Source organism: Oenanthe melanoleuca, chromosome 8 (assembly GCF_029582105.1).
Source record: "Oenanthe melanoleuca isolate GR-GAL-2019-014 chromosome 8, OMel1.0, whole genome shotgun sequence".
NCBI lineage: Eukaryota > Metazoa > Chordata > Aves > Passeriformes > Muscicapidae > Oenanthe > Oenanthe melanoleuca.
In genome coordinates this window covers 5,716,632-5,741,488 of record NC_079342.1, presented here as the reverse complement: position 1 = coordinate 5,741,488, position 24,857 = coordinate 5,716,632, and the positions used below count along the sequence as shown (strand labels likewise).

Here is a 24,857-nt window from a genome sequence, read left to right as displayed (position 1 = left end):
CTCCCTGTGAGTTACCCTGGGCAGATCTGTTTCAATGGGTGATTCTCATTCCTGACTCACCATCATCCTCCCACTGCTTCCTTTGGCCTCACTGCTGTGAAAGTCCAGCTTCACCCTTGCTGTGATCCAGCTTTTGCCTCCACCTCCCTCAAGCATCATGTACTTTCATTTGCTTTTCTTCTCTCATTTTTCTGTGAATTTCCACCACTCTTACTTTTATCACTTCCTCTCCACCGAGGCTGACAGCAATCACAATTTACTCTAATCTTAGTTTAAAGGTTTTCCCCCTGCCTTCTGTCTCCTTGACTTACTTTCTACAAACCACACTCATATTTCACTGTGAGATTTTTCTCTTTGTTGTGCTTTTATGAGTGTCTTTTTAATTCTCTAGGAGCATATTCCTCCTGAACCCTCTTTGGTCTGTATGAAAAGTCTTCAGGCTTTCATCTTCTCTGCCTCTTCCTTCCTCTGTACACGCTCCTGGGTATCTTGCTCAGCCCTAAAGATTCTCTCTGTGGCAACACTTTCTGGAATATTTTATTACATCTCTACAGATTGTTTTTTAACTGTCTCCCAAATTTCATCCAGAAAGTCAAACCACGGAGAAGAGCAGATGAACTCTTCAGCTACTTCCTTATTCTTGTTCTTGTGCTTTCCTTCAAGTTAGTTCTCCTTGCAAACTGCCTCTATCTTCAGCTGCTTTCTCCCTTTTGTCCTTTTTCTTTGAATAAGGTGATAATTAAGCCTGAAAGGGACCTGCTGATGTCATCTAGTTCAACCTCCTGCTCAAATAAGGGCAGACTTCAAAGTTAGACCTTTATTATAATCATTCTTACTGATATTTCTGATATGACCTGATTTCTCTCTCTTTTTTTTTTTTTTTTTTTTTTTTTCTCTCCATCTCTGAGATCTCTATCAATTCTCTCAGCTGAATTCATTGACCAGAAAACCAAGAGCATGAAGCAGGTGTGTGGGAGCATCTTCTTTGCACCCACTTTGTTATTCCTGTGCTGCTTCTGCTGCTTGGGTCTAATTCATTCTTCCAGACCTGCCCTGCTGTTCAGAGCTTGCTGTCCCCAAGTTTTTCCCTTCCTCACACACTCACTGCTTGTCCCCTTGGTATCTCAGCCTCCCATACCTTTGCCCACTTGGCCACTTTCTGGGCATGGTTTGTCTTTGGCTCTCTCACAGCTTTTTTGTGAGTGAGGCAAAACCTACATGTAAGAATCCACACAAAAAACTTCTGCTTCTCTTGTGGTCTCTCATTTTCACATGCTGTTCTTCTCTGCTGTTTCATTTATTTGGTATTTTCTGCCTCAAACTGGACACTCTTAGACTCAATTGATTCCTTTTTTCCCCCCAGTGTTTATGTATCTTTCTAGAAATGATCACACCTAACAAACTTTAGGTGTGCTTTATTATGCCCCAGCAGTGTCTCATGGGGCAAAAGCTGGGCTAAATCAAGTTTCAATTAAAGGCCACTGCATCTGTAATTACATAAAGCCATGATTTGGAAAGATCCAGAGAAAACAGTTTCTGCTCTCTCTTATCATAATTTTAGTAACTTATTTTTCCACTCTCTCCTCAGTTATCTTTTGAACTCTCTGAATTTAAGCTGCAGCTGTACAACAGTGATTTCATTCAAAATAATAAGCTTCAGTAGTAAGGCTGCAAATTTGGCTGGAATAAAATTTGTCATGCATTTTTGCTGTGACTACATTCTGCTCTTCTAACTCAGCTTGAATCCAACCATCCACTCACATTTCCTCTAGTACCTGTTTTGAAAGACATTGATGAGGACTACAAAAAGTTTTGAATGTGCTTACTATCACAGTTCCTGCTAATCATCTAATACAAAAATAAATGTGAGTGGCATTGATCTTCAGTAATCTCGTAAGGGGCCACCCAAAATGAATTATTAATTGATCATTAATTGAAAAGATGAGTTAAACTCTTGGATACTGAGTGTGTGTGCTCTGTTATGCAACTCCTGGAATAATCATCTGGGGGTTGTTGTGTCTGGGATGTTTCACACTGTGGGCACATGTAAGCTGAAGTGCAGAAGGAAATGCCTTCATGGACTTTCCACTCTGTTGCCTCCTTATTGTGGGTTCAGTTTGTGTGGGAGCAATGTTTGTGATTTAATTACTTGGCTACATCTGAAAATTGACTGCATGAGTTACAGTAATATTTTGCCTCTACATTCAAAATCCCCTTTGACCTGGGAGCATTTTTGGCACATAGAATCATGCAATTGTTAAGGCTGGAAAATGCCTTTAAGATCATTGAGTCCAACTGTTAACTTACATTTTCAAATGTCTATTTCATTACAAGATTTCTTTGTATCAAATGTTTGTTACATTGCATTACATGTCAATGTGATTTTTATTACATATTTGTAATTGTCTGTTTCATTACAAGATTTCTTCCAAGCTTCTCCATCACATTTCATGCATTTGTTTCTTTTTTGACAAAGCAACCCTTTTGCTCCTGAGGTTTATGAGGTAGTTAAATAGGATTATCCCTGTTTTAAAAGAGGAAAATTGAGGCATAAAAATTTATTTGCCCATGATCTTATGAGAAGTCTGAGCTCCAGGAGAAACACCAAGTTTGTCCTAATTATTTTCAAGCCAATGTTCTACCTGTAGGCCACTTCTGTCTCTTTCCTGGTATTTTCCATGATCCTTAGGAAACCTTTCTGGGCATACTTTTTGGCAGCCAATGTACGCTTGCAATGTGAGAAGCAATAATTTTCTAAAAGGGATCATGGAGTAATACTGTAATAGGAAAAAGGCAGTAGTGTGGATGCACACAATTTGTATAGGATATTTAGATTTCATGTCTCCTAACAGGCCAGGTTGTGCCCACTGGTTATTGTGCCCACTGCCACGGTCTTATCCTAAGAGAAATACGTGCTTTTGTGGGAACTGAAATTCATTTCACCTTCATTTTAGTAGAAGGTGAAGGGGCAACAAGTAAAATTAAAGAATCAGAAGGGAGAAAAATAAATTTGAAGCATTTATTTTTGAGAATTTTCACACAGCTTCCTTTCAATCCCTGATTAACAGATGAAAGAAGACACACTGAGACACAGCTCTAAACCCTCTGATAACAGAATTACAATGTCTTTGCTGTACAGGCTTAGTTGCTTTATCTGCATCATCTTCTGCAGCAGTGACTGCTAGGCAGCCAAAGGAGAAGCTGTTGTCCATGTGTTGTCCAGGACAGGAATTACATTTATCCCAGGAGCCATTTCTGTCCAAAATCCTACTGCTGATTATCAAGGCTGGAGTTTCCAGTGCAAATAGAAATTGTCCTTGGATGGGCTGGTCCAGAGCAATGATAAATGTCATTGGTTCACTATTGAACTTCAAAGGAAAGCAGTGAAAAAAATCATTGCAGTGTTTGTAAGAAGGAAAATGAATATATTTAACATATGTACAGTGTCCCCTTCAGCCGTGTCTTCAGCCGAGGATTCAGGAGTGGCTTTGCTCTCTTCTAGATCAGCCTTTCCATGGGTGGTGGCTGCACCATGTTCCACATCTCCACCCTGGAGCCTTCCTTCTCCTGGTGGCTGGGGCTGTAGGTGCCCTGCGTGGCCCTTTTGTTGGCAGTGACAGCAGAGGCCACCAAGGCCACGGAGAGCAGCAGCAGCAGAGCCAGCGTCACCGAGCCGATGGCCGTGAACATGCTGGAGACCAGGTCAGCTGCCAGCTGCAGGGGGAGAACTGCAGTGAAACTGCTGCAAGGGGAAACTGCAGTGAAACTGCTGCAGGGGTAGAACTGCAGTGGGAGAACTGCAGTGAAACTGCTGCAGGGAGAAACTGCAGTGAAACTGCTGCAGGGAGAACTGCAGTGAAACTGCTGCAGGGGAGAACTGCAGTGAAACTGCTGCAGGGAGAAACTGCAGTGAAACTGCTGCAGGGGGAAACTGCAGTGAAACTGCTGCAAGGGGAAACTGCAGTGAAACTGCTGCAGGGAGAAACTGCAGTGAAACTGCTTCAGGGGGAGAACTGCAGTGAAACTGCTGCAGGGGAGAACTGCAGTGAAACTGCTGCAGGGGGAAACTGCAGTGAAACTGCTGCAGGGGAGAACTGCAGTGAAACTGCTGCAGGGAAACTGCAGTGAAACTGCTGCAGGGGGAAAACTACAGTGAAACTGCTGCAAGGGGAAACTGCAGTTAAACTGCTGCAGGGGAGAACTGCAGTGAAACTGCTGCAAGGGGAAACTGCAGTGAAACTGCTGCAAGGGGAGAACTGCAGTGAAACTGCTGCAAGGGGAAACTGCAGTGAAACTGCTGCAAGGGGGAAAACTACAGTGAAACTGCTGCAAGGGGAGAACTGCAGTGAAACTGCTGCAAGGGGAAACTGCAGTGAAACTGCTGCAAGGGGGAAAACTACAGTGAAACTGCTGCAAGGGGAGAACTGCAGTGAAACTGCTGCAAGGGGAAACTGCAGTGAAACTGCTGCAAGGGGGAAAACTGCAGTGAAACTGCTGCAAGGGGGGAACAACTGCAGTGAGATCACTTCAAGTATGGAAATAACTGCAGTTAAATTGCTGCAAGTATGGAAATAACTGCAATGAAATTCTGCCAGGAGCAGACTGGGACACACTGGGGCTACCCCGGGAGAAAAACAGAACCCATTCTATGAACAGGGCTCTACAGAGTGAGTTACTGCTCAAGCACCACTTATTGTAGGGAACTACATGAACCCCTTCCAGTTTGTTCTTTGGACTCCTTAGAATATGACTGGATGCTTAGAGTTCAAGGCAGATGGATTTCATGAAAGGACCCATTTCTTTTGACAGCTTCCTTACCTTGGAAATAACCTGCAAGTTAATATATCTGTTGGTTGAAGTAGTAATTCAGCAATTATTTAATCACTTCAATAAAAATTCATTATTCCTAGTTTGCTTGTGAGCACACCATTGCTGATCTTTGCTACTGCGAGTTAAACATGAGCTAATTCGAACATATAGTGAATTATATTTCTCTTTATCTTTCTGGAGGAGTAAAATTTGTATGAATATTTATATATATATAAAATTTTTGCTTGCATTTAATATTGTAAAATGTAGTATTTCTAAAGACATTCCTACCAGTAAACTTTTCTGCCAGAATGCTTGCATGAAATAAGCATGTAGAGGCTGCACAAGAGTGCATAATCAGTATATTTTCACAAGTATATTTTAAAATATTCATCCAGCTCTTCCACATACTGACTCCATAGGTTCATCTGCAGAAAGATAAGCACTACTGTACAGGATAAATGTAACGATCCTCTGATTTTATTGTTTTTTTCAGTGTTCATGTGGCAGTGGGAAATGTAATAATGTCAGAAGGCAGAGTGCACATAAACCAATCTGTCAGCTGGAAAGCTTCAGACCAGAGAAATACTGTGGTTGGTAGATGAACGTTTTGTACACTTCTATGTATGCACTTTCATGTGAAAAGAATGCTTATGGTGAGGAGAGCAATGAAGTGATGTGGTTAGTGTGGAAAAGTGGTCACTATGGACAGAATGACCCTAGCAGGAACTGAACTTCTGGGCAGATTCTGCCATCCATCATCTTTTGATTTGTATTGCAAGTGACAGCTGAACTGCCCGAGATGAGCGCACGCTTGAGGCTGAACTTTCAAATCCCCAAATATTTAGAAACAGAAAGCAGCAGGTCAGAGCTGTTTCCCAGTTAGATGCTCCATGTTGCAGGATATTTTAGTGAGCTGCTGGCTCGTCATTTCTCAGGAAGGGCAATCCCAGTGCAGAGCACGAGGATGATTTTGCACTCAGTGATGGATGCACTGGAGGTGGATGCTCTGACTGTGCATCCCCTGCACTCCTGCCTTTGCCAGAGAGCAGCAATGCCAGAGGGAAAGCATTAGAACAGTCCTCCTCTCTCCAATTCCACACTGATGTAAAAGGTCCTGCTATAATAGTAAAAGCAAGTTTGGCTCAGGGATTCTCTCCAGGGGATAAATGATCGACTAGGATATTTTCCTCTGACCTTGATGGCTAAATATATGGTCCCTGTGATTTTAAGTACATTTTTCCCAATAAAAATAATATAATGCAGGTGTCAGACCAAATGACTACTGCTCTAAAACAAGGTGGCATGAAGCATGTTGGTCTATTAAATTGTATTGGATTGGGAAGATTATTTTGTCTTTGGATGGTGTTACAAACATATTTGAGATCCTAGTATTGCTCAGTACTCTGTTGGACTATATGACCCTTGTTCCTCTTGTCTCAGAGGCAGAGGATTTTTAATGGAATTTTTGTTCTCAGAAGCTCTCCTTTATTTTCATTGCCTGCTCTGGGAAAATAAAGACTAAGATAGTCCAGGTTGACTCTGATCCTAGAGTTGAACAGGCCATTTGCAAGAGAAATTCACTACCACAGGCAAATGGTATGGCCTCACCTCTGGTATGTGAAATTTCTGAATTCAGCCTCCAGTTTTCCAGTCCATACTCTTTCCATTTCTGTTGCAAGCATGTCTCTCTGTATCTTTTCATTTATGATAACCTTCAAATTAATTTGATTTCTTGAAGAAGAAATTTTTGCAAAGAATTGAGGTGAAGAAAAAGCTTGTAGCTTGCTAAAATGGAGTCACACATCTAAATGTCATTCTCAAATTAAACTCATCGTTTCATTTTTTCATTTTGCAATAGTTACTTCCTAGAGAAACTTTACCTACCCTGAGCCAAGATGTAAAAGAAGTTACCCCACTGATTAATACCTGGACAGCTGGGGGTTTACCATGATCAGATACATAAGCTAACTTTATTTCTATGTCTGTATTGCTTCTAATTTCTAAATGTGAAAAAAGGCCTTTACTTCATCTTTTGAGGTGAATTCTATTGATCAAAACCCCCTGATGTTTCAGTGCTGTCCCCTGGTTTATCAGCTCCTGCTGAAGTTTCCAATATGAGGCACCCCCTTAGCAGTTGCACTGAACTGGTAACGAGAGCTGCCAGAAGGCTCTGCAGTCTGGTCCCATCAGAATCAAATGCTTCTTTAGTCATTAATGGCTGAATTGTTAAATTAATTTGGAAAATCAGCTGGCTGATCTGGAAAAAAAATATTAAAAGCTCTGTCCCCTGTCATCTCAGAGTCTGTTCACTGCATGTATGGTGATGATGATAGACTGAAATAATTGTAACTGGTGATTCCAAAAATAAAAGGATTGAGCAGCATTTTTAGTAACATTGGTGCTGCTGAAGCAGGGGAAAGAGGTTTTCTGTCACTGACCATGCTGTGTGCTTTGCAGAATGGAAGGGAGTGGTCACTGAAAATGCAGTTTGAAATGGAAGGTCCTGTATCAGTGCTTCAGGCTTTTCTGGCAGGTGCTTCCACCATGGGTGAGTCTGAGCTGTGAGTCTGGGATGTTTCAAAGTGCCCTGGGGCTGCTCAGGTGTGTGGCTGCTCCTCTCAGCACTCCCTGTGTGTCTCAGAGCCCTGGCTGTGGGTCTGGAGCATCCTGAGTGGCTAGACCAGCACACTCTAATGTCACTTTTCAGCTTCATGTCACAATTCCCTTCCCCAATTAACTGGTTAAGACCTGGCCTTGATCTGAGTTCTTGGGAGGTGGCAATAAACAGACTTTTGGTGTGTTTGTTGCAGAGGACCAAGCAAGAGGTGTTCTTTGGCTTAGAGCTTCAAAAGCAGAAGAGGAAAGCTCTGGAAAGGAATGGACAGAGCAAGACAAACTTCATTTTGTCTGGGCACAAGACAAGTGCCACAGGACACCTGGAAGCTTGTGAAGAGAAACAGGTGCCTGAATTTTTTTGCTGAAAACCTTTGTTATTAGGGAAGTCTAAGAGACACCTCCCATCCCCTTCCAACATGATTATCTCAGAAATAATTCTTGCTAGTAAATAACACAGGGTGATCACAGCTATCTGTGAACATCAGACTGCTTATGAATAACTGAATACATGCAAGGTAAGTGAAGCAAGGTTAATTAACTGACTGGGCAATACCTTAGAGATTCTCATTACAGTCTGAGCCTGCACTGAAAGCCTCCTGAGGCCAACCTGAATTACCTTATGAGCCTCTTTAGGAAGTATTTGGTCACAGAACAGTTTTAAGAGCCCCTAAGATAGAGGAGCTGCCAGTAAAAGCTGCATCCTTGGTGGTAATGGATGCTGATGGCAAGATGATATCAACAAAATGAGGTGTGCTACCATTGCAAAGCTATCTGTTATTTTTTAGGATGTTCTGTTTATATACCTTTGGATGTCAGCTGGAGCAAGATAAGTTTATTTTGGCAAATTTTTTTAAAAAGGAAAGACAAAAACATGTTTGATTTTCATTTTCATGTAGAGGATGGTTTCATCTGCAAAGCCAGGAGAAAATGCAGGCAAAAAAGCTTTGTCTTTTTCTAAAATCAAGCCTTGTGGCTTTTCACTAGTGGTTTCACATCAAAAGTGATTTTTTTTTTTTCAGGGTTATTTTGATTATTAAGTTTAAATTATTTAGAATATTTAGATTGCATAAAATAAGTCCTTGAATAGAGTGACATTTCACTATAGCTCTGGGTTTTGCTTTTGATTTGGTTATGGTAAGAAAAGTGAATTCTGTCAGGTGAAGAAGCAGAAAGCAAGAGTTTAAAACATGTAGGAAGACTGCTGCAGGGCTTTTCTCTAGTTTTGCTTCTTTTATGAGTAAGAAAAGGGACTGTTTGTAGAGCCAGATTCAGCTATGGAGCCTTGAACACCTGAAGAAGAATGAGACTCTGAGTCCTGTACCTGTCCCTGTGGATATTGCTGAAGAAAAAATTTAGGTGATTAATTCTGATGTGTGCAGAATATCCAAGTATTTAGGCAGTTCAAGAAAGACTTTAGGTAATCTTTTAGATTTCTTTTTTTGTTTTCTTGTGGGTGCTATTGTCTGAATATTTTCTTGAAATGCCTCTAAAGAAATTATGTTCACTACAACCTCTTTATGGTATATGCTTTTCACATAATGTAGTTTGAATAGCTTGTCTTAGTTGACACCTGACAGTTTTAATTGATTTTGTCCTGAAAAATGTCAACTTTTAGTTTTCTGACAGTTCTTGAAATCAAGGGAAAAGCACAGAGTGAATTCATGTTAGCTGCTATAATGATAAATTGGTCATCTGGCTTGACCAGTTATAGATAAGAAAAATTCAATCTTTACTATGAAGGAAGAATTATCTGTGGCAGTCTGTGAGAAAACGAAGAAGATGAAGATGATCGAAGTCCAGGATTTAGCTGAGCTTGCAGAGAAAGCACCTCATTAAGAAATTCTGACAGCCTCCCTCCTGGCACGTGAAGTTGCACTGTTGTGACACTACAGAAGTTAATGAGGAAGTTTGTTCTAATTATAGAGGAGCAAGAAATTGGAGATTGGAGATGGAGCTTTCTGAAGCGTTGCAACTAAATTGTTGAAAAGCAGACTTCAGGGAAACAAGGGTGCTGTTCACATTTGATCACCCAGACCACCTCCCTCCCCACACTGGGCTGCAGGAACATTCCCAGACCACTTTAAACAGTTTTCTGCTTAAATCAGAGCAGTTTGCCTCCTCCTCAGTGCCTCAATATGTGGCAGTGTGTGGCTTAGGTGGCCTTCTATTGGCAGCATTGGCCTTTTGGCCAAGAAGCTTTTCCAGCTCAAAAGGTTCACTTTCAGGAATTAACCTTCAGAGAACAGGCTACCTATAGTAACTATAATTTCTTTAACTACTTGTGGTATTGATATTTGGTTTATATTAACTGTTTAATTCAAGCAGTCCAGACATGAAAACAGAGGAGTTTAGTATATCTGGATGGTCTGCTTTAGGCAGAAGGAACAATAGTCCTGGTTTTGGCCACCATACCATGCATGAGCTCAGCCATGGACCCAAAGGAGCCAGAAGTACATAAGCAGCCCCTTAAAATCTGCATCAGATGTTTTGCTGGATCAGTATCTCACAGACTGTTGAATGCCTTTTAGGCAGCAGTGTTGGTTGCACAGAGAGAAGTGATTTGGGCTGCAGTTTGGGAGGGCAGCTCTCATTAAGCTGTGGGCTTTGAGAAGGCTCCTCGATTGTGCTTCTGCAGCAACTGCCAGTGCTAATTTTGTAAGTGCTCCAGCTCTTTTTAAGATCATCTGAGTGGTGCAGCACAGATTAAATGTGCAGTTCCAATGTGTTGTTATGAGATGCCTTTTAAAATTCTATCGACAGCCTCTGGTGTAGGAACTTCACCATCTGCTGCAATCTGAAAGGATAAGAGGGAAAAATCTATAGCTGGTGCAAATCCAGGCAAACCATGCTGAGGAGGAGTTTGTCCCATAGCTGCTATATCACAGGCTAGACAAATGTTTTAGTAAAGGTGTCAGTCTCTGGGGTGCAACATCCTTTTCCAGTTTGGGAAATGCTTTGGGGCATCATACAGAATTATTTTTGTGCATGGCTGCCACCACAGTGTATCAGGTGGTGTTTCTTCACAGGGGATCAGTGCTTTGCAGCTCTGAGACAGCAGAATCTGTGTGAGTACATCTTGGTGGTGGATAAAAGCCTCACCAGGCAAGCATCTTGCAGGAAGAAATGGGAGATACTTAAACTCAAGACTATCACTAAAAACATTGACTTTTTGGTTTCCCCTGCATGTGGCCAGGTTGAGCTTACTGCAGCCCTGTAGCTGCCACAGTAGAAATGGCACCTGAAGAGGGATTTGGCATTTTGGCCTTTTGAGGAAGTCTGCTGTTATGGGAGAGTGAGGTGGGTGTGAAGGGTCAGTAGGTTAAACCCCCAAACAGGGGAAGAATAAGAAAAGATGCAACAGTGCTGAAGATGAGGGCAGGACAGTTTCCAAGGAAAAGAGATGGTATGAGGTTCAGTAGATAGAGTGAAATAGTTAAAATTATGAGGAAGAAGAATGATTTCAAAACTGCCTTCTTCATTGATTGCACATGTGTTGGTCAGATCAGCATGTGCAGGATGATGATGTGACTCTCAAGATGGGGCTGATGGGAAAGATATTTGAAGAAGAGAATGGGGTAATATAGGCTAAGTTAAGGAAGCAACTAAACCATTCCTATGGCAAACCTCTGCTTTTCTTAGTTTTGCCATGTATATTTTATCAGTCATTCTAGATTTCAATCTCTTCTGCACAAGGAAAAAATAAAATGAGAGATTTTGCAATGTGGAAGTCCTGTCTGAATGAATACCTGCTTGTTGTTTCTCCTCACAAGTGTTTCCTTGCTCATTGTTTTCACCAGACTTGATTTGCCTGTATCAGGAATTATCAGTCTCAATTAACTTTAATGGAGCTGTACAACCTGACTTGTGCACAACGTGGAATTTCTCGAAACTCCACTTTCCAGAACATGACAGTTGAGGTTAAAGATCTCTTTCTCAATCAGTGATGTTAGTGGTGGGTGTTCTTTTATTTTTGTAGTCAGGTCTTTGAGAGCAGCCCCAAGGACCCAGCAAAGCCCAGCATCACAAAGGGTGCAGTGGGCTGTGGTCCCTGCTGTGACCATGGGCAGCAGGCTCTGCTTCTCTTGCCCCAGGTCCTGGCTCTGCTGTGCAGGTGCTGAAACTGAGAGCCCTGCCTGTCCCTGCTTTCTGTGGGAATGAGAAACTGCTCTGGCCAGTGCACAATGAGCAGGTGGGTCAGCTGTGCATGGCACAGTCACAATTCCTGCCCAGATTTGTTACTGCCAGGCTTCTCCAGCCCTGCTTCTCTGCTAATAAGCAAAGCCAACGCTCTCAAAACTGTTCCATGAAATTCCTCTCTGTTCTTGGTGCTGAGCTCCTGCAAGCCAGCCATGTGCTGCTACCTCCCATTGATAGGATGCTGTCAAGTGGTGATGAAGTAAGGAGCGCTGTGACTGCTTCACACTGTCAGACAGCAAGGTATCGAGTCAGCAGCGAGCCTTTGCTGGGAGCAGCACTTCGATTGCAGCCATCTCCTGCTTCCAACTGTAAATATTAATAGTTCCAGATAGACCTTTACTGGCTACACAGTTCTTGCCTTAGCACGCTCCGTGACACTGGCGCGTTACTTTGCTAATTATATTCCTCGATAAAAAATTCCAGTGTTTTTATCCCACTGGCTGCTATTTTTTGTTTCGAGCAGAAAGTTGATTTCAGACAACAAAAATCATTATGGTTTAGCTTTAGGAGAGACTTTGGAAGAGGTGCAAGTAGCTAAAGTGTAAAAAAAAAAAAATCTAAAAACTGCTGTATTAATAATTATTGATTAGAACTTTTGATTAGAACTTTTTATTTGTTAGCAGAGTTGTTTTTTATCTTTTTTCAAAGTATTCTTTCATTTTCTTGATAGAATTCTGTGAGTGTGTGTCTACCTCTGAATCTCACCACAGTCCTCAGGGATTCTTGGATCAAGTACTGCATACCTAATAAAACATCTATCATTGTATCAATGTATTAATGTAATTGTATTAATATTGCTGGTATTCAACAGGTTTGCATCTGAATGTGAGCTGGGTGAAGCCAACTCTAATAATTGCTTTTTGGGTATCTGCTGAAGATGCAAATGTTTTAGAAAGTCTCTTTCTGTATTACAGCATGAGAGAAAGGTCTCTGAAAATACAGTAGAAATTTCTTTTAACTTTCTATTCCATGCTTTTACCTTACTGCCACCTAAAGATAGCTAACAGAAAATACATTGTTCTTCAGATTAGTTTTCCCCTGATATGCTGGGAACAAATGGCAACCCTATCAATGTCTTTCTTTTAAGAAGAATTCCTACACTTTCTAGATTTTCTAGAAGAGCATCCTTCTTGGAAATAGGAAAAAAATCTGCTGACTCAGCTCACTGAATTTACTTCTGGTCCTCCAAGGCAAGGTGTCCTGACTCTGAGGCAACTCACCCTGTTTCTGCCAGGTCTGTTTGACTCAGATGATTAACTCAGATCTCCTCAATACAGGCTGAAAGCAGCATTTTCTACAGTGCAGGAGGTCAGGTCACCTTTGTCTGTAGGTGAGGCATTTCTCACTCTGTCTCAGATATGAGAGTGTCTGCTGTCTCACAGGCAGCCCGAGTGGTTCCTCCTCAGCACCATCCTTGGTGCCTTATCTCTTACACAGCAGTTTCCAGTTTGGAGAATGCCTTTAAAGCAGCCTTTGGCAGAGAGGGGAACTGAGGCATGAATGAGAAACACAGCTACCCATGACCATAGTGGAAATGGTGATGGACTTTAATCTGTTCCCTCTGCCTAAACTCTGCCTGTCAGTCAGAGCAGGGCAGCACAGCCCAGCTCCAGCAGTGCTCCTGACAGTGGCTCAGGGTGTGCCCTCCAGGCTCTGCCTTGTGGAAGTTTGTGCAGTTACTGGTGCAGTGATGCAGTAAGCCCTGAGCAAGAGAACTTGGCCTGACAGCTGCTCTTTCATGGAGCTGTTGCCACCAGACATTTTTACTGTATGACATATTTTTTTGGAGTGAAGTATGGCATTCTCTGTTGTTTAAACTGCAATATTGCATTTACACTGGTAATAAATCCCTCATATGTGCCTGCTATGGGCTTACAGTCTGCACTTAGACCAAACTCACATTTCCACCTCAACTGACCTGTTGTTATTTATTGGCTGAGCACCAGGACAGGTGCTCCTTCCCAGGAAGGTCAGGCAGTGACTCCTCTCAGGAAAATACCCTTGAGTGCATTCCTCACTCCTCTCTTCCTGAGGCTCAACTCCCTGCCCTTTGGGACTGTTACAGATTCAAGCCTCCTTTGGTTTCATATATTTTCAGATATTGGAAGGATATGGCTCCACCAGCCTCATCACTGGTAACTGCCTCAAACCAGTGATGACCCATTTTGTTAAAGTACCTGGCTGTGGTCGTGTTGCAGTGCTTGGAGATTGTTCATCCTCTGTCACAAAGTTCCACTCTGAAGTCTCTCAGACCTGACACTTTGCTTGCTGGCTATCTATATTTTTTCATACCACAAATAAGGCATTTTATTCAACTAAAGATGTGATCAGTGATTTTCAAAATGCCTTTTTGTATGGGTCTGAGTTACTTTTCTGATTGATACTTGCATCCTTCCTTAAAATATTCCCAAATTCATATGTATTAGCAAAGTAATCAGAAAATAGGCAAGTTATATATATTTTGCCAGAAGTTTCATACATTAGTGTTTTCTCCTGAAATAATACTTCTGCTTCCTCCTTTGTGAGTAGTTTTGGGAGAGGATAAGAAGAAATGATCAAAAGTTAGGAATCTTTGACTCAAAACTTTCTGGAAGTGAAATAAGTTGTTACAGGTCTCTGAGTCCAGGCCAGTTGCAGTCTGAGCAGCCTGAGTGCTCCTCCAAGGCAGAGTGGGTAGCTGATACTAAATGAAGATTTAGCTTTCCTGCCTAGTCCATCTAGAGAACTTCAGTGTTTTGGAGATCATTGCTTAGCAGCAGGTTCTACCAATAATGCTTTAATAGTTTTAAAATGTTTAAAGCATCCTGGGGTAGACTGTGCTCTCTCTCTCTGTCCAGTTCCTAGTGAAGAACAAGATAATAACACTTGGGCACCTTATAAAGTGCCCCAAGCATTCACTTGAATTAATGGAGTAATTTTTCCTGTATTCAGATACAGCCCCAAGTGTTCAGTGCTGCCCCCATCTGTTTGACTTTTACAAATCCATTTTACTTATGATTTTCCTTTATTTGTGTAATTTCACTTCCCTCAGTATCACTTTGTACCTCCAGGATCTCCTTCAGAACCATGGTTTCCAGAAATGGCAGCACAGGCAGCACTGACTCATCTTTCCCAGGCTGTGGAACCCACAGCTATCACTGGGGTTCCACTGACAGCATCACCTACTGAAAGGACAGGGGAAAATCTGGGTGGGATAGGAACTTCCAAACCTGTAGAAAGTGACAGAAGACACTGCCTTTACTACTGGCATTAGGTCTACCTTGACCAAGTGTTCTTTCAGCCTGAATGAGGTTTGTGTTTGATTAAAGGAAACAATAAAACAAAATAAGAAAGGACCAAGTGCAATTTTCCATGCCTGATTCTCGTGTGCAATATTCTGATTAGCTCACAAAATGGTAGCATTTGGGATAAAAAAAGGAACAGTGACATCCCTGTATAAACTCTGCCTGTGCTGCCATTTCACTGAGGGATTAGAGTGAGCCTAGATAAAACCAGACACATGCATTAGCATTGGTGAATACAAAGTGAAATTAGCCTTGCAGAAGAGGTGGTGTTGCCAGGCCCTCCCAGAGCTTAGTCTCTAGTTTGTCATTGATTTTAACTGGGAGCAGGTTTTTTATTTTGGCTTGGGTTGGGAGATTTTTGGGTGTTGGGGGGTTTTTTTGTGTGTATTTTATGTTGTTGGGGGTTTCTTGGTTGGCTGGTTGTGGTTTTTTGTTGTGTTTTTCTGTTGGTGCTGTTCCAAGATTATCAGCTCCCAGGTGTCAGCCAGGCTGTGCTCACACTGTGCATCCTGTTCCTGCAGAACTGCTACAAAGCCAACAAGGGAGAAAAGATCTTGTTACAGGGAGATGGGGGAAACAACTGCACCTTTAATTCACCCACAAGTGCTTACTGCTTGGAGAAGAGGGAACAGAGGGTCCTGCCCCTTTGGAGGTAAGAGGACAGCTTGTGATGTTACCTGTGCTTCCCCAGACAGAGAAATATTTCCATTTATTTCTGTAATGGATAAATTAGACCCCAAAGTATTAATGTGTTTGAGAACCTCCAGAATCCCTACCCTACCATTTCCCAGAGACCACCAACAATCAAAGCAGTCTCCACTGGTGCAAATTTTTTTCACTCTTACTAATTACAAAGATTTGTAAATCTGCTGATTTCCTTGTCCTTTGAATTACAGCAGTATCATATTTTTTACTTCAGTGCCCTTATTTTTTTGGCAAACTGAATAATTTGTTCAACCAAATATGATTTGAATAAATTTAATGCCTGTTGTGTTTGCTGAACATTTAGATTGGTAGAATATTCAGATATCTGTGTAACAAGCTCTGCCTCTCGTCTCTGTATCAAAGTAGATAAATGTTCTTGATCATTGGAAACCAAAATATTTTTCAGATTCTCAGGAACAGGAATTGTTTTTATTCCTTTTTAGTGGAGTAATATTCCATAAGCCTGGTAAAATGTGTAATTTTTTACAGATGTTATTAGGAATGGAGTTTCATATCAAGAACTGAAAAAATAGAAGAGAACATTAGGTCTCATGAAGCATAGAAGGAAAAAAAAAGACATAAAATTTAGTATCTGAACAATGCAGGCACAGAGTGCATGAATGTGTTATAAAATGAGCAATGACTGAAGTAAATACCCATGTGATGTGGATGTGGGTCCACAGGGAAAACATCAGAAGGTGAGAATGGGGAAGACAATGCCATTGCAACAGAAAGGATGGTGTACAGACAAAATGTGTTAGTCTGAATGCTAAAGTGTTATGGGAACACTGTGCTTGAGCTGATTCCTGTACTGCAGAGTGTTATGCTGTCATATGTCATCTGGGCTCCCTTTTCTGCTTATATTTACCATGCACATTAAATATTCAACTGCTTTTCACTGAAGCGTGCAGCAGTCCTGGCCTTGTGAAGAGCTTCCTTGTGTTTCCCAGCTAGGACACATTTGATAACCTCATTGTCTTTGCATCCTAATATTTTTGTACCTTATGTTGTGACACACATTAAATGTGTTTCATGCAATATCCTTTTAGAAGTTTTAGTTAAATCCTGTGTTTTGAATGCAGACTAATACAAAATAGCAAAGGGTATTAAGGCATTGTTCTGCTCTGAAAAACAACTGCAAAAATGGCATTGTGACATTTCCAATGACTTTCAGAGCAGAGCTGCTCATTTTATAAATCTAAAGATGTTTCTTCTTACCCCACATTCGACCTGGCACTGGAATAAAGCTGAGCCCTCTCTGGCTGCTACCATCAGTGGTAACAATTCTGCCATGGTGGGTGATCTGCAACCACACAAATGATGTGAAAACAAATCAACTCCAGCCTTTGCCCAGCTCAGTTATGCTGATTCTGAAAGTTTACTTCAGTCATTGAAATAATCTTATTTCAATAGCCTGTAACAAGTTTACCTGTGCTGTGCAAACAGTTGCCCTGACGAGGGTTTTCTCAAACCTGGGAAGGCACTACAGAGAGAAAATCAGAAGTGCCAGGAAATGCCCTTTATGCTTCCAGCAGCAGCCTTGCAGGGTGTGAGTTACACAGCCCAGAGTGTTTATTTCCTTCCCTTCCTTCCCTTCCCTGGGGCACCCACAGCTCCTTGTGGACAAGCAGCAGGTGAGTGAAACTCACTGAAACTCAGGCTGGCTGCACTTTTCAAGTTCAGCTGACTTACCCAGCTAACAAGTAAACTTGTTCATTTAACACACTTCTGAGGCTGGCAGCTGAAAATCACTGTCTCAGTGTTCTCATTATTGGGCATTCAATCTTAGGGTAAGAATAAAAATTATCATATTGCCTTAACATATATTTAACATGAATTTTTATTAATTTTTTCAAATTATGTTTTATTTTTATTCCTCTATTGCTCTCAAGGTCTTCTCTTGGGAGGTCTAGCAAGGTCTAGCTTATACAGAGGCTTAAATATGTATATAGGAGCAGAAATACCAGAGATCTAGGGCAGAATTTTTCAGTTTGAAGGTTCCAACATAGCTACACTAATTTTCCAATTTTCCTATTTTTTTTCCATGTTTCTACCCTAATCTCACAAATTAAAAAATTCTAAAATATGAATATGTCCTAACCATTCACAGTAGGAAAGATCATAAATCCAGGACAAGAATAAATCTATACTGATGGTGAAGAGAACCAAGTGCTTTCAAAGTTTTGCAATCTCCAGACAGAAACTGATGGGAGTGCTGGCTTTGAACTGGTGCAGAGTGGAAACTTCACCTGCATGGGCTGTAATTGCCATTAGATCACTCTATAGGCCTTATAAACAAAATACTGTTGATGTTTTTGTGTACAAGGTACAAGTTAGAGGTGTGCAAGAGCAAGGCATACAGGTAAAGCCACAGTGAGACTGGGGGAAAACATTGGTTGTTACATTCCTGATGTCCATGTCTTTTAGTCAAATGATAATTAGCCATTAATAGCCTCATAAGTATGAATATGTAAATAGCTATGGAATGCATTATTCATGAATCACCAGGCATTAATTATTGTAATTAAGTATCATTTGCTACGTTCATATTACTAACCCTTCCAGTTAATGAATACATTAGCTAATCACTGTAGAGCAGATTCAATCAAAATTCCCTGTGTCTGTGCTATGGAAGCCTGAGAGAGTTTTATTGAATTTAGATTCAATATTGAACATATCCAACATGCTTATCAGTGTATTTTTAATGACATGAAGTGTGAATCATAACCTCCAGTGCATGATGCTTGTCCTTGTGCCCAGGAGGATGGAATGGTACCAGCTGGAAGAGAGCGTGGAAGCAGCAGTGGTGCAGCAGCTCTGTGAACCAAGGAGAACTTGAACTCTGGGACATGAAATCCACCTCCACTTTCAAGTCTCATGTATATTCACATGTACAATAGGAGAGGGGGTGTGTTTAGTGAGAGAGTGCTGTCCCAAAGGTGCTGCTGGTGACAATGTTCAAGGAACAGTCTCAAGCACAGCTGGAGCTGTTTGCCAGCAGCAGCAGGACACAGCCCTGGCAGGATGTGCTCCCAGTCTAATGGGGCTCAGGGCACTCCTGAAACACACAACCCAACCCTGGCTTTTGTCTTTACTCCCTGGAGAGCTATTTCAACTGATAGTAATCCCAGTAACACAGAAAGAAGATTTGCTGCAGCTTTTATTTCATTGCCTTTTTAGGGTTATAGTTCTTAGAAGAAGGCCTTGTGGGTTTTGAAGTAGAAATTTTGAATAATTTATTGCAAACAAGTGTTTCATTATTTTTAGGGAGAATCACTAACTCAAGATATAAATATGTAAGTTCAAGTGCTGAAAGTCAATAGAAACAAGTAAAATGCCCTCTTGGCTGAACTTTTGGCTGTCAGGACAGAAAAAATATTTGCAAAGAAAGAATGAAATCTTATTTCATCACTCTTAGCTTGAAGCAGATTTTTTCCTATTTTTAGGTTCACCAATGTACTGTAGTCACAAGCAGTGAGTAAATGATTATTGGATGATCTAGTTTCCTCAGTAATCTGGGAGTAAGGAAGTCTAAATAAGCATACATGAAGGATATTTTCAAATTCACAAACACGTGGGCTCTTTGTAGTTAAAACTGTCATAAGATATGGCTGCAGACAGGGCTCGGTCAGAGCCTGGTTTTTAAGGGCCAGAATTAAGAACAGTGGTCAGTAAAGGAAATCTGCCATTCCCTGGAGACACCTGCTCTGTGAAATACCCCTCGTGTATTTCCCAAACAAGAATCTACTTTCATTCATCCCACAGCTGATGCAAATCCCTTTGCTCTCCCTTCCAGTGTATCCATCCCTGCTGTCCTCCCCTTCTTTTCAGAAATCTTAATTCTGCCTGAAGCCCAAACACTGTTACTTCTCATTATCCAGCTTTATGAATGACAGTCACTGGCATCTGAAAAACAGTTTGAGTCTCAGTATCATAGAGGGATCTTTTACAGATATTACCAACATGGAGCATCACAAGCCATACATCCAAAAATCATGACCTTGCTTTTTGACTTTCTTTCATGTACATGTCTTGTATCCCTCCTCTCATTCTGAGTATGTCAAGATGATGATTTCCCAACCTATTCTCAATGCCCAAGTTAGTAGGAGTGTGTTTTGATATTTCTTCTTTTTTTTAATAAATACTAATTTTCCACAAAAGTATGAACTTGGCAGAGAGTTTCTGTTCTTAATTAAAAAAAAAAAAAAATCAACCATCAAAAGATTTGAAATACAATTGCAATACTGGAGATGTATGAAGATCTTGCTATTGTATCTGAATATTAAACATGAATAGTGGTATTTCCACCCCCTTGGATTCTAAAAAATCCTAACAATGGATGTTTTTACAAAAAGGTTAGTACTCAGTGTCATTATTCATCCAGCTTTTTTTAATGGTTGCTTCTGTACCTGTTTCTCTTTAATTGTCTGACACCTGCATCTCTTAAAAAACTTAATCTGGAATTTTTAATTTATTTTTTGACTTTGAAACTAGAAATATCAAGGCTGCAGGACTGCAGCTGAGATGGTTGGAGTGGCTGAGGAGCTTCAGGGGGAAGCACCTGCCTGACCCTGCCCTTCCAGAACTCCTGGAAAACTGTGGGATGAAGCAGCCTTGGTTGGTGTGTGGTGTTCCTGTGAAAAGTTCAGAAAACATGGCACACTGAAAGCAAATGAACAGAGCCATCAGCAGGAAATGAGGAGCAGACATAAAGAGACAAAGGCAGAAGGTTTATTTGGTGTATAAAGGTAGGAAATTTATGTACACGTGCACAATGCAGTGAGGATACAGAAGTACAAAGAGGAAGAGAGCAGCATTTCTGAGGCCAGGGGATGTCTCATGATGACAAGGCATTAGAGGAAGGAAAGAATTCAATTACAGGTGAGTGTTTTCAGTTAGAGAAAGAATGAACTGATGCCCTGCTAATAGAGTTTAGATTAGTAACTTGCATATTGTAAATTCATATAAACCCGTGTTTAATATTGCATAAAGACTCATATCAAGTATCTAGTATTGAATAGAAAGAGCACTGCAATCTCTATACAAATGAATTCTTTTTGTTTTCACATTTTGGATATAAGTCTAATGTCAGACATACTGTTATCACATTTATTGTTTTCTACCTTTCTTCAGCATTAAGATCATGATGAAATTTTTCCTTAGTGTGTCCTGTAGTGCATATTCTATAAAGTACATAATGTTTCAATTTAGTTATGTGGAAACTGAACTAAACCCAGTGAGAAAATAAAACCAAATCAAATTTTATTATTTTCTTAATTATAGTTGTTTAAGAAAAAAAAAAAATTGTTAAAATGGTTTGAACAGCTTTGATTAGTATCACCACTTTTTTCATTTGAATTTTTAACATTTCTTATTTCTTTGTCTTCAGTTAGCATTCTGAAATAAGATAGTTTTAATTTCAAGTTATTTGTGATTAATTTTTCATTTTTCATTTCAACAATACTGAGTAATGTTTTTAGCTATGATTAAATGAAAGCTACAGTTTGGAATGAAATTGCAAAGATGTTCCAAATACAATGTTATTATTTTAAATTTTCCCACAGAAAACAAATTTTCCAAAACTCTATTTTCATTGGAATAGAAAAAATCCAAAATACAGTCTGGTTTTGGTTTTTCTCTTTGCCTATGTTCTGTAATTCCCAGTATTACATGTGATTGCCAGTAAGATAACTAAGCCTATATATGACAGTATATATAGTTCTGTTTCAGACAGTGCCACATTAATTTCATCTCCAGTGCATTCCCATCTAGTGTTTATTGATTGCTTATGAAGGGGAAAGGATTTTTTTGCTAAATTTGGGTATATATATAATATAAAATTATTTATAATTATTTTTAGTAAGAGTTTAACAAAAAATTTCCCTAATGACTTTTCACATATGAGAAAGCCAGCAAAGAAATTATCCTTGTGTACAATTCTCATAGGTGTATTCTCACTGTGCTTAATTTTCATACTAAGGCAGATACTAGGAATAGGAATATGTGACAGGGATGGATCATAACTTTTTTCCACAAATGTGCAAAAGTTTGTTTAGTTTTTTCCTGCACCCTAAAATAGCATAGGGTTTTTAACAGCACAAATGTTGCTACATTCTGTGCTGAATGGTACTCAGAAAAAAAAACCAGACTTGGGAGTATTTACTAAAGGTGGAAAGTAAAAAATAGTCTTGATTCATGTATGATCCATATCCTTCTGTGGCAAAACAGAAACCTTAACATTGTACTCAGACACTTCAGGGTGTCCTAATGTCACTGGAGATTTCCAGGGGAGATTGGCTTTTCCTGGATGCACCAATCCAGGAACAATTTCCAGGCCCAACTCACAGTGAGTCAGGCAGGATTGATGAAGAGCAGGGTCAGGTTTGAAGTGGGGGAAACTGATATCAATGATATCAAGGACTTTTCCAAACAGTAAATTGTTCCCTCTGGAGTCAGAAAACCTCCCAGTATGGTGTTAGTCTTCCCCATAAAGTCTGCTACCTGCCATATAGCTGAATAACACAACACCACCCTATACAGGCTTATTCTTTCAAATCCTCTCTCAAGGACACTATTCAAATGACTAACAGGGATACAGAATCTATGCAAATAAAATAGTGAATATACAAATAAATTATTTTATCATTAATAAATGGGGGTTTTGCCTTAAAGAATGGTTAAAAAAACCCCTGAATCTCACTTTTTACAAATGTTTAGTATTGAACAATGAATTTCAGTTGTGTCTGCACTCTCAAAGGCAACTACAAAGATATTTTGCTATAATATTTTTCTTAAACCTCCTGGCACTCATAATTTTCAGGTCCCTTATTTTCATTCTTTTAAGGATCTATGGACAACCAACCCAACTACCTTGCTTGCTTCTTAAGAAGGAAAAATCCCATCTTTTTTTTTTTGTTGTTGTTGTTGCCTGCTGACACTGACCTACTAATAAATAAAACAGGTTTACTGTATAGAATCTTTATAGAAAGTTATAGAAATCTTTAAACAACAAATCTGTGATTTTAAAATCCGAGATATTCATTGGGCCTTTCTTGAAAGGGGAAATGTTGGTAAAGATTATGATGGTTGCATTTTATCTCAATATAATACATTGGAGGTGTAGAGGCTACTAGAGCAGAGGATCAGGATTAGTGATATCAGTGCAGGATTGACACTAATTCAGATGGATGTGGGAGCCTCCTCAGCATGTTGTCAATTCCTAATCCAAACCATTACCTAATTATCCAAAAATATCCTGCATGATTTCACAGGTGTCAGGCCTAACTGCCAAAGGAACAATATAATAAACCAATAAATGTGGTGTGTGATGTAGAGATAGTGACTACCTGGAAGATTTAAGATTAGAATTATTGAAGGCAGTGAGTCTTTGCCACTCATTGCAGTAGGGTTTGAATGCCACCCTCAGTAATGTGACAGCTGTGTTGCCTGTTAGTTGTCCCACTGTCACCCCGGCAGTGTCCACATGGTGAGATGCTCTGGAACATCTGCTAGCACTTGTTCTAAAACTAAATCAATTAACTAAACCAAGTCTGAAGCGATTCATAGAAAAACCATCCAAAGAAATAGAAAACAAGTTTTAAAACTCTGATATTCATATTGCTTTAGTCAAGGCATCTTCTGCTGCAGTAAAACACAAAAGTTTAAAGACTGCTCAATAGTCATCCTGATCACCCCACTCGACTGCTGGCTCATCATCCATTCGGAGAATGAGATAGGAGAGAAGCTGAAAGAGATTCTGCCACAGGAGCAAAGAGACAAAAAAGGAGAGGTCGCTTACATCGATCTCACAGCGGTCACCGGCGAAGTTCAGGTCGCACAGGCAGTGGAACTTGTTGAGCAGGTTCTGGCAGAGGCCCCCGTTCAGACACGGGTCAGAGCTGCACTCATCAATGTCCTTCTCACACCTGCAGGGAAGACTGCAAACAGTCAGCTCTGAAACCAAGCAGGCACATTTTAGTTCAGACCCTTTGTGGGGGAGGGAGGGAGAGGAAGATGCTCTGGGGTGTATTTCCACACGTGTTTATGGTTTGATTAACTAGCTGAGCAGCCCCACTCAGATCCTGAACTTCCTCTATGGCCTTCAAGCACAGATAGTTAAGCAGGTGATTTCATCCCTGTAAAGCACTTCACGGTTAATGGTGCTTAGCAAGGTGCAATGCAAGTTCTTACTTGATTTCAGAGCCAGCTCTGGTGCAAGTCCTGCTGACAGCCTGCTTGTCCTTTCCATTGTTCCAGGAAGCTGAGGGCACAGTTTCCTTCTCATTAATCTGGATATAAGTCAAACAAATGTGTGTTCATCCCAGCTGAGTGCTCCTGCAAATATTCACCTGTTTTTTTTGGGGGGGATTTTTAACCTTTTTATTTCTTCCCTCAATTTGGAGTGCCAATAGATCCCAGCACAATTTCCCATCAAGTCTCTCTGAGGAGGGCCCCAAAAAGGTAAGAATGTTGCAGGACAAGTTTCATTATCCTTAATTTGTATTATTAAATTATTTTGAGCTAATTCTAGTGATACAGGACATTTGAGTTATAATTTCTCAAGGCAGCCAATGGAAGGATAATGAGGCATGTGTAAGATTGTCTGAAAACTACTGATTTGGTGATTTTCTGCTCTGACAATGTTCCCTTTTAATTCCCTGCTCCCTTTTACCAAATAATGCTAATAGTTAATCCTATTTTTTCCAGGTAAAAATGCAGGTATATACTTGGAGAAGAAATTATATTTGAATTATAAGGAATTGCTTTGTTCAGTCATATTCATAACCAAGCAATATAATTTTAATCTTATATCAGAGAGGAGCATTTTTTATATTGAACATTTTACTCTTTTAATCTAAACTTCTTTCAATAGCTTCCTTAAATGGTAAATTATATTCATATACTGCATGATCTAAGTTATTTATCCAATGTATAAAAATTGTATAGCTATGAAATTACCTTTGCAAATTATAAAAAGCCAACAACCTCTCAAATCTTCCAGAGAATCAGGTACCCGAATCCAGCTGAGTATCAGAAACACTTGAAAACCTGACTCCCTTTATGTAATTTTAAAAGTTCCAGCCTGAATTAAATGACAAATCTGTTTTTGAGAGAGAGCTCTATCTTCTTTTATGGAGATTAATCTTTACACATTTACCTTTCTGCCTGCTATTAAGTTCATTAGGCTTTTTTTATGTGGTCTCAAGTCAATTGAGTTGCATAGAATTTCTCTATACTGTGCAC

The 24,857-nt window shown here is 40.2% G+C and overlaps 1 protein-coding gene across 1 annotated transcript in view; it reads right to left on the bottom strand.

The window, feature by feature from the left end:
- Positions 1–288: 288 nt before the first annotated feature.
- Positions 289–24,857, bottom strand: part of CRB1 (crumbs cell polarity complex component 1) — a 93,223-nt gene continuing 68,654 nt past the window's right edge. Inside the window, exons 11-12 of the mRNA XM_056497182.1 lie at positions 23,413–23,539; positions 289–3,714 (exon numbers count right to left, since the gene is read on the bottom strand). Of these exons, the coding sequence (XP_056353157.1) occupies positions 3,499–3,714; positions 23,413–23,539 (343 nt within the window). The 3' untranslated portion in view covers positions 289–3,498. The remainder of the gene's footprint in view (positions 3,715–23,412; positions 23,540–24,857) is intronic.